Source organism: Leucopleurus acutus (assembly GCF_964270905.1).
Source record: "Leucopleurus acutus genome assembly, chromosome: 6".
Lineage (NCBI taxonomy): Eukaryota > Metazoa > Chordata > Mammalia > Artiodactyla > Delphinidae > Leucopleurus > Leucopleurus acutus.
This window is the reverse complement of record NC_139149.1, coordinates 74152387-74165661: the sequence shown is the minus strand read 5'-3', so window position 1 is coordinate 74165661 and position 13275 is coordinate 74152387. Positions and strand designations below refer to the sequence as shown.

General features: G+C 36.8%; 1 protein-coding gene across 1 annotated transcript in view; it reads right to left on the bottom strand.

Annotated features, from left to right (window-relative positions):
• WDR75 (WD repeat domain 75) overlaps positions 1 to 13275 on the bottom strand; it is a gene marked incomplete at its 5' end in the record, with an annotated part of 41786 nt that overhangs the window by 23078 nt on the left and 5433 nt on the right. Inside the window, 5 exons of the mRNA XM_082841740.1 lie at positions 272 to 342; positions 2082 to 2206; positions 6130 to 6220; positions 7108 to 7173; positions 12780 to 12909. Coding sequence (XP_082697866.1) covers positions 272 to 342; positions 2082 to 2206; positions 6130 to 6220; positions 7108 to 7173; positions 12780 to 12909 — 483 coding nt within the window. The remainder of the gene's footprint in view (positions 1 to 271; positions 343 to 2081; positions 2207 to 6129; positions 6221 to 7107; positions 7174 to 12779; positions 12910 to 13275) is intronic.

Sequence of the window (13275 nt, the reverse complement as noted above, 5' to 3'; positions counted from 1 at the left end):
TCACCTAGGGAAAACTTTTCAAACCACATCCAATTTTGACATCAAGTATACACAGCAGAATCTAAGTGTGAAAGTGGTTTTGGGGGGAAAAGCTCCCTAGGATTTTGTGACTAATGATTTTAACCCACTGTGGGTTAAAAACTCTACCTCATCTTGTGGTTTCACAATTACTTGTAACATGAAACAGCTTTGGGTCGCAGGTATAAGGATGAATAAAATTTTAATGAACTCTTGAGTAAATAAAATAAAGCCATCAAAAAGGAATTCTTACCTTGATGTTGTTTTCTTTTTGAAAAAATAAACCGACAAGTAAAAGTCCCGTACTGCAGCAACATACTCTCCCTGGTATTTCAAAGAGAAGATAACATTCACAAAAATAGTCAACACCCTTTAAGAAGAAATATTATCATAAAAGTTAACATGGGAACAATAAACTTTTGGAGACTGAGAGTACATTAGTATGAAATGATATACTGAGTTGGCCAAAGAGTTCATTCGGGTTTTTCCGTAAGATGTTACAGAAAAACCCAAATGAACTCCTTGGCCAACCCATATTACAGTTTAACTATGGAAAGGATACTCTTACATTTACAATAATCATAGAAAATTAAAAGATGGAAGTCGGTCCTAAATCCTAAAACCAGACTCTCTAAGTATAATGATTAAACTTTTTCTATTAAGGCATAATTTATACACCACAGAATGCAATGTTTGACATGGGTATAACCATGTAACGACCATCACAATCAAGATTTAGGACATTTTCTTCGCCTCAGGAATGCTCCGTTGTTCCTCTTTCCAGTCATTCCCCAATGCTCCCACCCCTGTCAGCAACTATTGATTTCTATCACCGTAGATTACTTCTCTGCCTTTTCTATAACAGAATACAACCAGAATGGTAAATACGTTTCATGTCTGGACTGTAGCTCAACATCACCTTTTTGAGATTCACCCACACTCTTATGTGTATCATTAGTTCCTTTTTATTGTGAAGCAGCATCCTAATGAATGCATATGTATCATAAATTGTTTACTCTCTTATTGATGAACACTTGGGTTTTTCCATTTTGGAGCTATTATGAGTATTAATTATTCTTGTGCATGTCATTTTGTGGTCGTGTTTTCATTTCTCTACCTAGGAGTGGAACTGCTGGGTCACAGTAAAGGCATATGTTTAACTTTGCCCCATATCTTTCCACCACTCAGTACTGTCATTCTTTAATTTTATCTGTTCTAGTGGACGTGAAGTGGTATCTCGCTGTGGTTTTAATTTGTATTTAACTGACGACTATGATGCTAAAGAATAATGATGTTTATAATGTTCAAGTGTTTTCTCTACTCTAAGAAATTAAACCTTTTCAGAACAAAGCCAAAATAATGCTACAAAACTTAAGACTAAAGAAACGGCCTACCACAATGATATATAGGGGCTTTTGATGGTACTTGATTTTAATAACTTACGTGATTATTAACAAGGGATGGCTAAATAAGTCATGGTATGAACATCATACAGTCACTATTTCTGATGAACATTTAAGTACACACTCATGCTGCAGTGTTAAGTGAAGAAAAAAGATAAAACCCTCATAACTATTCAATTTGAGAAAAGCTATTTTATACATTTAGGAAAAAGTCTAGAAAAAATTCCTCAAATATTACCACTGGTGAGATTTAATTTCTTCATTATATTTTGCTGTAATTTCAAAATTTTCTATAAGGGTGTGTTATTTATAGACATGGAGGTCATATTTTCAAAAGACACATATCTATAATCAAAGCATTTAAGTGGCTTCTACATGGTACAGGCTAAGAAGTACAGTACAAATGCCAAAACACTGATTTCTTTTGGGAAAATTATACAGTTTACAAGAGCAAAAAGACACAATCTACAAAATTAGGTAGTCCTAAAAAAATCTATGCTACAAACACATGCTAAAGTAGTAAGACAGATTTCTTAGTTACTAACAAAAATATTGTAACTCAAGGCAATATTAAATCACTGTAACATAAAATTCTCAGAGGAAAGACTGCAGGAAAGAGATTTTATGTACAAAAAAGAAAACCAACAAAGCAAATTTTACCTCATTTCCAAAGGCAATGCACTTGGGTGACTGGTTTATATAATCCAAAACAAAGGAGAGCTCCTTAGCTTCTATTTCCTGACTTGATGATTTTGGTAGTTTCACTGAAACCAGCTGAAATACATCTAGCCAAAGGCAGCTATATTAATATAAAGCTTCTCTAGAGAAAGTGAAGATGTGCATTTGTTCATATAAAACTGTTAATTAGTACTCCAAAGTTAATTTGATGCTAAGATCATAATTCTAGGCTATCTGAACAAGTTGTGCTCTTCATTTGAATATACAAGTTTTAACTGGAGGGCTAATTCCACAACTCATACACACACACACACACACACGCTTCATATATGTAGAAATAGAAAACAACTGGTTTTACTGGTGCATACTGCTTTCCAAAGTACTGAAACGAAAAAAAAGAAACAAAAAAACCCCAAAGTACTGAGATGAGCTTTAAGATGGAGATGGAATATGATACATTGGTGAACTGAGCAGCCAAAAGCAACAAACCATCTGAGAGCTTTCAGAAATGCTATGGGCTTGCCACACATTCATAGAATAAATCTCCTTTTCTGTAGAACTGGCATGCTCTTCTCTTTGCATTCCATCTAAAAAATTTCTCCTTAAGGGGAAACAGCTATATTTCACTATGCTATTTCCTTATCCTCCTAGACTTTATAATACACTGATCTACCATTTTTTGTTTTCCAGCCTGCTTATTATATACTCTGAACTCAATTCTTCTAGCCTTTTCAGTCATCTCAAACTTTACATGCCTAAATTCTGAACTCTTATTTTCCTTTCTGAACTTAGTCTTCCCCCACTGCCCACTGGAGGAAATGGCACCACAATTTACCTAGTTGCTCAGACTTAATCCTTGAGTCACCTTTGACTTCTCTCTCATGCCCCACATCAAACCAGCAGCAAACTCTGCTGGCTCTATCTTCAAAAGACATCCAAGATTCAATAAATTCTCACCACCTCTGCCGCTACCACCTAGCCTAAAGCCATGATCCTGCTTCATATCCTAAGTGTTAGGAATAGTGATCTCTTAACAGCTCTTCCTACGCCCACCCTTGGACCTCTTCAGTCTCTTCTCAACACAGAAGTCAGTGTTCTATTACTACTAAGTCAGATCATGTCCCTCATTTGCTCAAAAACCTTCAATGGTTTTTTGTCTATTCAGAGTAAAAGTCAGAGTCCTTCTAATTGCGTACAATGCTCTACATTATCCATTCTACTTAGGCTCACTCCAATCCATCCTCCCTGCTATTCCTCAAACACGGCAGGAATGCTCTAGAATATGCTTCTCCAACACAGCTGCACAGTGTATTCTTCTTTCTCCCAGGACCTCCCCTGATCACTTATTTAATATGTATTCTTCCAGTGTGGCCTATTCCCGTCCCCTGCCTTATTTTTCTCTAGAACACCTGTCATCTTATTGTATTATATGACTGATCTAGTAAGCTTAATGTCTGTTTAGTTCTCTGCAACCAGAACAGTATTTGGTACATGGTAAATGTTTAATTAGCTGGTGAATACATTAATTACAGTCAAGAAATGACACCATATAAGATAATGTGTAAATAAAAGGTTCATTTGTTTGTAAACCAGAGAAGCATATTTCAGTATGATTTATACAAATTTCTATCAGAAACTCTGGTTTTGGACTGTGGAGCAAAGATGAAACAAATAAAGAAGGATATGTTAATATATATTTTGAGATGCCAGTCACAGGGAATCTTTTTTAGCCTTATTCACATTTTTATATAGTAACTAGATTTTCACAGGCTGAGTGCCCACGATGTGCCGAGTACTGAACAGTAACACTAGATTCCACCATGAACAGAATTCCGATTACATTACAGCATTTGAAGTTTCCAGTTAACTCCAAAAGGCTAATGACTTTAGATCTGAGTGAGACTTATTTTAGATCTACAGTTTTCTATACTGGCTTGCACATTAGACTCAACTGCAGGAATACTTAAATAAACAGACAGGCCCCACCACAGAGAATCTGATATTTTAAGTTCCTTGGAGTGACTGTAATGTGTAGTCAGTGTTAAGAATCACTTGTCCTACTGATATGGATAAAAACTTTCATTACTGTTATTGGCAACTACCCCTCCAACTGATGAATCATGCAGTGTGTATGGGGAGTGGCTACCAAACTAGAGTGATGAGCAGAACCACCTGGGGAGACACAAAAAATGCAGATTCCTAGACCAAATCTCAGACCTAGTGAATCAATTGTCAGTCAGGGAGTTTAGAAACATGAATTTTTAGTAAGCATTTAGACAGACATTAAAAATGCACAGGGCTTCCCTGGTGGTGCAGTGGTTAAGAATCCACCTGCTAATGCAGGGGATATGGGTTTGAGCCCTGGTCCAGGAAGATCCCACATGCTGCAGAGCAACTAAGCCCATGCGCCACAACTACTGAGCTTGCGCTCTAGAGCCTGTGAGCCACAACTACTGAGCCTGCGTGCCACAACTACTGAAGTCCGTGCGCCTAGAGCCCATGCACCAAACAAAAAGTAGCCCCTGCTCGCCGCAACCAGAGAAAGCCTGTGCACAGCAATAAAGACCCAACACAGCCAAACATTAAAAAAAAAAAAAAGGACCCAATGCAGCCAAAAAGAAATAAATTTACAAAAAATAAAAAACTCCCTAAAAAAAAAAAAAAGAATTCACATTTTTATATACAGAACAGAACCTAAATACTGAAAAGTGCTACTTTAAAATAGTCATCTGGTAAGGCAACTTAATTATTTTAAGAAATACACTGCCATTTCCAAAACATTTTTTGGAATGTCCCTTAGAGATGGTTTATGGGCCACATCAGAAATCTAAACTTACAGCTTTTATTCTTTCATGTCACTTTTTTTTTTTTTGCGGTACGCGGGTCTCTCATTGCTGTGGCCTCTCCCGTTGCGGAGCACAGGCTCCGGATGCGCAAGCCCAGCGGCCACGGCTCACGGGCCCAGCCGCTCTGGGGCATGTGGGATCCTTCCGGACCAGGGCACGAACCTGCGTCCCCTGCATTGGCAGGCGGACTCTCAACCACTGCGCCACCGGGGAAGCCCTCATGTCACATTTTTGATAGATAAAAATATTACTCATTAACAGAGTTGGCACCAAACGACTTTTAGCTAAAAAAGATTTGGCTTCACAGTTTTAACTATTCTCAACTTACTTAAAAGTCCATGATATAACAATCTGTAAATCTGTTTTAGCAAAACAAACAACAAAACTCCCCGAACTCCAAACAAAAAAACCACTACCAGAACCCCCAACAAAAACCAAGCCAACGGCCCCCTGGCTCCCCACTCAAAGGATTCACTTAGCTAATGAGCTGTGAGCCAATCTAGCTGACTGCCCAGTAACCAGTTTAAAGCTGGCCTGTACTTTGAATTCTGAATACAACTCTATTTTAAGGAGGACAACACAGGGGGGACTGGCATTCTTGAAGTCTGAGATTAGAAAAATTCTTTGGATATATCCTTCATGTCAATGTTAAATGTATTAAATTTACTGCTAAAGGACAATTATTTGTAACCACTGAAGATATTCTAGAAATCCTTAAATGCTCTGAAACATGGCAGTTTCAATGGAATAATGTTCCAATGATAATGAAAATATAATAATAATTTAGCCACACTATTAGTTCCTAATCACCTGTTTTCTATACCATTTCCTCCAGATTCAAGTTCAACGAATGGGTGTTCAGTGATGGGTAAAGTAATAGTGATGCTTAAGAATGACAGATTTAAGGTCAGTAGGAAGACACATATAGCTCAAAACAGCTTTAAAATTGGAGTTAGCTGTCCACTATCACAGCCATTTATTAAGTAATCATTCCCTCATCAATATTTCAGAAATAATACAAAGCCTCCCCAAAATGAATGCAATAGTGATGAAACCAATTTAAAAGCCAACTCCAAAAACTTAACTTCACACTAAAACCAAAATGTTAAATTTGAGACACTGTAAAACGTAAAGAGCCACTCAATGCTATCTATAAATGTATAAAAAAATTAATTATACTATACCTGGTTTTTCTTTATTTATTATAACGAAGACAGAATCCTCAGCACAGTCAAGAGTAAAAAGGGCATGAAGTTTACATCCAACTATGAAAGTCTGAAAGATAAAAAGCACCATATTGTTCATTCTGTGTACCCCCCTAAGTTCCATAACAGGCGGGATTTTTTTTTTATCCATTTTGCTCACTGCTATATTGTGAACATCAGAAGAAAACCCGGCCTACGGAGACACTCAATACATATCCGTTGAATAACCTTTTAAGTTAATACATGTATAAATCTACCTGTTTCTTATCAATGGTTTCACAGTATTCTATTGAATGACTATCAAATTTTAACTGACCTCAAGATTATACTCAATTTTTTTTTTCTACCATGAACAATGTTTTAAGAACTACATATACCTGCCATTATTTCAACAAGAGATTCCTAAAGGTGAAATTGCTGGAGCAAAAGGTATTTATTCAGTTTCATTCTCATTGACTGTGTACAAAAATGTCTATTTCTCTACACTTTATCGCTATATTTTTTTCAATCTGCAATTTGGATAAAGTGACAGGGAAAAATCCTGTGTTATCTATTAATTTACATTTAATTATTAACAAGGTTAAGCATCTTTTCATGTTTATTGGCTATTTGTTATTTCTTTTCTGTGTATTACATATTCTTACTTTATACCAATTTTTTTCCCATTGGGTCATTAGTCTTTCCTTATTGGTTTTTGGTAATTTTTTGTATATTAGGGATAATAGCTCTTGTAAATATTTTCTTTCAGTTTCATTGCTCATTTTTTGGTTAAAAAGGTTTAAAATGTTATATAGTCAAATTTATCGTTTCTTTTATGGTGAGTGAATTTTATGATTTGTTTAGGAAGGCTATCTAAAAGGTTGGGCCTTAAGGAAGTATTCAATAAATAATATGTCTGTCATTAAATTATGTTGCCATTCCTCTTCACATAATGAAAATGAAGCTCAATCCACGTACCTTTATCAAAATGCCATCTGTATAGTCCCACAGTTTAATCGTGCTGTCAAAGGAACACGAATATAGCTAGAAGGGTAAAAATAGTACAAAACTGATTAAAAAAAAGAACTACATGAAGATATCAAGTAACTTAACTGCTGATACAGAAGGCATTGCCTGTTCATTAATTCATTATCAGCTTTAAGGAGGTGAAATCATTTATTTATATTGTTTTTGCAAAATAAAAAATCTTATCACAGCTCTTTGTAGAAAGCAGACCTATCAATTTCAAGTTTTAATTAAAATAAAGGAAAAGGTCAACCCTCTGTCTTCAAGAGGGAGATGGTAAGGTATTGAGTTATGAAAAGCACTTGAGAGCTTGTTGCTATTTTCCTAGAGCCCAGTCCTTTATCAGCAGAACAGCTTTTATCTTACATTGGTATCAAAGGAGTGTCTCTCAAATGATCTGAGAATGTCCTTTTTAAAAAGAAAAGTTTCCAACCCATCATGGACCAATATTTTTGTAAAATACAACTTAAGTTATTATGTACTTGGATGCTGTGGCAATGTCAAAGTGCCCTAAAGTTTTAGACACTCAATTTCTATACTTATCTCATTGCAGACCTGTAACCAACAGTTTGTGGCACTGGTCTGTGGGCCATACGTTGGTACCAACAGAATGCTTTTGTAGCATGTTTTTATTTTTGTCCCACAAGACTGAATTTTACTAAAGTCACACTGGAGTTTTTCGTTGCTGTTACTGTGAAAACACTTTACTTAAAATTCTGAGTTTTTTGAAAGAAAGATGGTAGAGTAGGAGGACGTGGAATTCACCTCCCACCACGAACACATCAAAAATACATCTACATGTGGAACAATTCTCACTGAAAACTAACTGGAAACTGTCAGAAAGAGTCCTATACAACCAAGGCTGTAACAAAGATCCACATGGAATGAGGTAGGCAGGGAAAAGAAGCAATCAGGTTGGGACCTGTCCCACTGCGAAGGAACACAGAGGACAAAGGAGATTACATGGGCAGAGATCTGCCCTGCGGACTGAGTGAGCGGTTTGAGTCACATACTGGGTGCTCCAGTCCTAGGGTCTGACACAGGGAAGAGAAGTTCCCTTGGCTGAAGTGCTGCTGGGACTAACAGTAGGGCAGTGGGAAGCCTGTATTCCACTCAAGAGGAGAGCACACATGTGGGCTTGCTCCTGAGGAAGAGGGTAGATTGAAGACTGCCTTAGTGGCTGCCTGGTTTCCTGTGACCGCTCCAGTATACGCTCCAGCCCTGCTTACTTCATGACACAGCTCCACATTGGAGAGAGGCCTGCCGTGACTGGGGAGAGAGCTTGGCTGTGGAACACAGAAGCAACCTAGCACCTCCATCTCTAGCCCCACCTCTAACCAAGGTGACAGCTGCCAGCACACCCCAAGGAAAGATGTGACTTGTAGTTCATGTCAAAGCCAGCTCTCTTACCAAAGGCACTGAGCACATGCAGACTGCACAGGGATGCTCCCACATAAGGATACCCCTTCAAGACTGGGATAATTAACCAGTTCATCTAAATTCACAGATACAGAGAAAGTTAAGCAAAATGAGAATACAGAGGAACTGGTCTCAAAAGAAAGAGAAGAAAACCCCTGAAAAAATTAATGAAACAGAAATAAACAATCTACCAGATAAAGAATTCATTAGTAATAAGAATGCTAACTGAATTAGGGAAAAGAATAGATGAACACAGTGAGAATTTAAACAAGGAACTAGAGGGAAAAACACACAAAAACACCCACTCAGAACTGAAGAATACAATAACTAGAATGAAAAACACACTAGAAGGAATTAACAGCAGACTAAGTGATTCAGAATGTACAAGTAATCTGGAAGAGAGAATAATGGAAATCACCCAAACAGAAGAACAAAAAGAGTAAAGAAAGAAGGAAAGAAGGAAAGAAAAAGAAAGCAAGAACAACTCAGAGATCTCTGGGATAACATCAAGAGTACCAACATTCACAACATAGGGCACATTATAGGGGTCCCAGAAGGAGAAGAGAGAGAGAATGGGGTCTAAAATGTATTTGATGAAATTATGGCTGAAAATGTCCCAATCCTGAAGAAGGAAACAGATATCCAGGTATAGGAAGCACAGAGGGTCCCAAACAAGATGAACCCAAACAGAAAACCCTGAAGTCTCCACTGAAAAACTATTAGAACTAATAAGTGAATTCAGTAAAGTTGCAGGATACAAGATTAATATACAGAAATCTGTTGCTTTTCTGTACACTAATAATGAACTACCAGAAACAGAAGAAAAAACAATCCCATTTAAAATCACATCAAAAAGAATAAAATATCTACAAATAAACTTAACCAAGAAGTGTAAGATCTATACTCTGAAAACAATAAAACACTGAGAAGAAAACCAAAGATGATACAATGAAATGGAAAGATACCCCATGTTCCTGGATTGGAAGAATTAATATTGTTAAAATGTCCAAACTACTCAAAGCAATCTACAGATTTAATGCAATCCCTATCAAAATACCCATGACATTTTCAACAGAACTGGGACAAATAATCTCAAAATTTGTATGGAACCACAAAAGACCCCAAATTATGAAAGCAATCTTGAGAAAAAAGAACAACGCTGGAGATATCATGCTCCCTTACTTCAGACTATACTACAAAGCCATAGTAATCAAAACAGGATTATACTGGCACAAAAACACAACACAGATCAATGGAACAGAATAGAGAGCCCAGAAATAAATCCACATACTTATGGACAATTAATATACAACAAAGGAGGCAAGACAGTCATAGGAGAAAAGACAGTCTCTTCCATAAGTGGTGCTGGAAAAACTGGACAGCTACATATATAAGATTGAGATTAGAACATTTCCTCACACTATATACAAAAATAAACTCAAAATGGATTAAAGATATAAATGTCAGACTGAAAACCATAAAACTCCTAGAAGAGATGACAGGCAGAACACCCTTTGACGTCAATCGTAGCAATACATATTTTTTGATCTGTCTCCTAAGGCAAAAGAAATAAAAGCAAAAATAAACATATGGGACCTAATTAAACTTAAAAGCTGTGTACAGCTAGGAAACCACAGACAAAACAGAAAGACAACATATTGAATGGAAGAAAATATTTGCAAATGCTATGACTGACAAGGGATTAATTTCTAAAATACATAAATAATCCATACAACTTGACATCAGAAAGATAAACAACCTAAAGAAAAAAAAGATAAACAACCTGATTAAAAAATAGGCAGGAGAACTGAACATTTTTCCAAAGAAGATATACAGACGGCTAACAGGCACATGAAAAGATGCTCAACATCGCTATTAGAGAAATGCAAATTAAAATCACAATTAGATATCACCTCACACCTCTCAGAAGGGTTATCATCAAAAAGTCTACAAATAACAAATGTTGGTGAAGATGTGGTGAAAAGGGAACCCTGTACACTGCTGGTGCACCCACTACTGCAAAACAGTATGGAGGTTCCTCAAAAAACTAAAAACAGAACTACAATGTGATCCAGCAATTCAACTCCTGTGTATATACCTGAAAAAATAAAAACAGTAATTTGAAAAGATACATGTACCTCAATGTTCACAGTAGCATTATTTACAATAGCCAAGACATGTAAGCAACCTAAGTGTCCACCAACAGATGAAGGGATAAAGAAGATGTGATGTGATATATACACTCAGCCATAAAAAAGAATAAAATTCTGTCATTTGCAACAATATGGATGGACCTAGGAGTATTATGCTTAGTGAAATAAGACAAAGGGAAAGACAAACAAATACTGCATCTTATCACTTATATGTGGAATCTAAAAAATAAAACAAATGAATATATATAACAAAACAGAAACAGACTCACAGATACTGAAAACAAACTAGTGGATACCAGTGGGGAGAGAAAAGGGGGAGAGGTAAGATAGGGGTACAGAATTAAGAGACACAAACTACTACGTATAAAACAGATAAGCAACACGGATATATTGTATAGTGCATGTAAATACAGCCATTATTTTGTAATAACTTTAAATGGAGTTTAATCTCCACTACTGAAGAATCACCATACTGTACATCTGAAACTAATATAATATTGTGAATCAACTCTACTTCAATTTAAAAAAAGTGGCAATTTCTTCCAGGGAGGACACAGAATCACAGAATTGAAATAAAAAATGGAGTAAGAAAATATCTATTCAAGCAAAAGAATTATATTAGGTAAAAAATATACACCAGCATTATTACATATAACATGAATCATGAACACAGATCAGTAAAATATAACAAGGCAAACAGAATCACTATAAGACAATGGTTATACACAAATACTGTGAGTTCAGAGTCCACAGAATCTCTGGCACCCACCCCTTCACCTCAACCAAGCCTGCTGTTAAACCTGGTAATACAGACTTCACAAATTCCAATTTTAATTTTCTTTTCTGCTACAAAAAACATTCAAATGGTACACATAACCATAACCTCTTTTCTCAAGTCCTCAGAGGACAGCAAGGACAAAATGTGTGCTTGAACCCTGCAGAAGAGCTACTTAACTATGATTTTCAAGAGTAGCTCATTTAATTTTAGAAAGAAAAGATCAGTGTTAGTGTTACTTTATGCCCTACTTCTTTTATGACAACACAGTGAATGGCAATGCAAATCCATTCTTAAATTAAGCAGTAACTGTCAAGTTGGCTGAGACTAATCCAGAAAAGGGGAACTTGATCAAAAACTAGAGCAAGTTTTTTTTTTTTTTTTTTTGCGGTACGCGGGCCTCTCCCGTTGCGGAGCACAGGCTTCGGATGCGCAGGCCCAGCGGCCATGGCTCGTGGGCCCAGCCGCTCCGTGGCATGTGGGATCTTCCCGGACCGGGGCACAAACCCGTGTCCCCTGCATCGGCAGGCGGACTGTCAACCACTGCGCCACCACGGAAGCCCTAGAGCAAGTATTTTTGAGATTACTCTCTAGCAGCTTTGCTGACACTTAAGAACAAATTAAAATGACCATTTTATTGTTGATTTCTGAAAAGCAAGGGCTGTTTTGTGGGGAGAGTGGGAAGGTCCAGGCTCCACTAGATCCCCAAGTTTGTTCTGAGATTAACTGGTTGATCCACTGACTGAAGAATCCCTTCTTCTTGTCTAGATACTGGCCCTAAGATTCGGTGACATCTGCATTAACACTAAAGAGCCTCGTCTGTAAAGAAATATATCTACAAAATCAGTACCTCAAAGATGCATTCCAGAAACCAAAGAGTTCAGAGGTCAAATAAATTTGAGAAACGCCCAAGACAATATACCCCTTCCGGATATTCACCATGCATATAAAGGACTTGAGAAGACCTATAATCAAGAAATTCATTTAACTGTGCCAAATCCTGAATTTCAGAAACTATACAAACAAGAACCCCTTCTTTCAAGTAACACCTATTAGCATCCTGTGAACAAATGATTCACAGAATACACCATGAACAATGTAGTTCTAGGCTGTGACCCTATTTTAATAATTAAAAATAAGTGAAAACTATACTAAATCAGAAAATCAAAATAGGTATTTCCCTGATCATCACCTAGAAAGCTTCTCAGCCAAATTCAATTCAAAATTTTCTTGCAACAATAAAGCCGATATTAAAATATTTGACTGTAAATTAACACCTGTAGATGGTTCTTGGGGTTGAGCTGGATTCCAGTCACCAGATTTCTGTGCCCTTGCAATATATGTACACATTCTTCTGTAGCTGTGCTATAAACTTTAATAAAGTCTCCAGAGACACAGAAGACATACCTGGAAATAAGAGAGAAAAATAAGATTCACATACTGTATAGACAGCATAATCTTTTTATTGTCCATGAAAAACAAAACAAAAACCAAAGCTATAACATGCAACAGAGATTTCTTTCAAAATAATAGTTTAAGAACTGTATATTCAAATTGTGCTGCTTAAGCCTATGGGGACATCTGAGGTCGTTTAGTTCACGAATTCTGAAAGTAGATCAATGATGCCAAAGTCATACCTCTGACCTGTTCCAGGGGCAGAGGCTGTATGGAATCATCCTGCAAAAACAGCCAACCTAACCAAGCTGCCTGTTCACTAATGGATGCAGACACTGTGCTACGCCTTCACTATCAGCTATTATTCTGCGGTGGTTC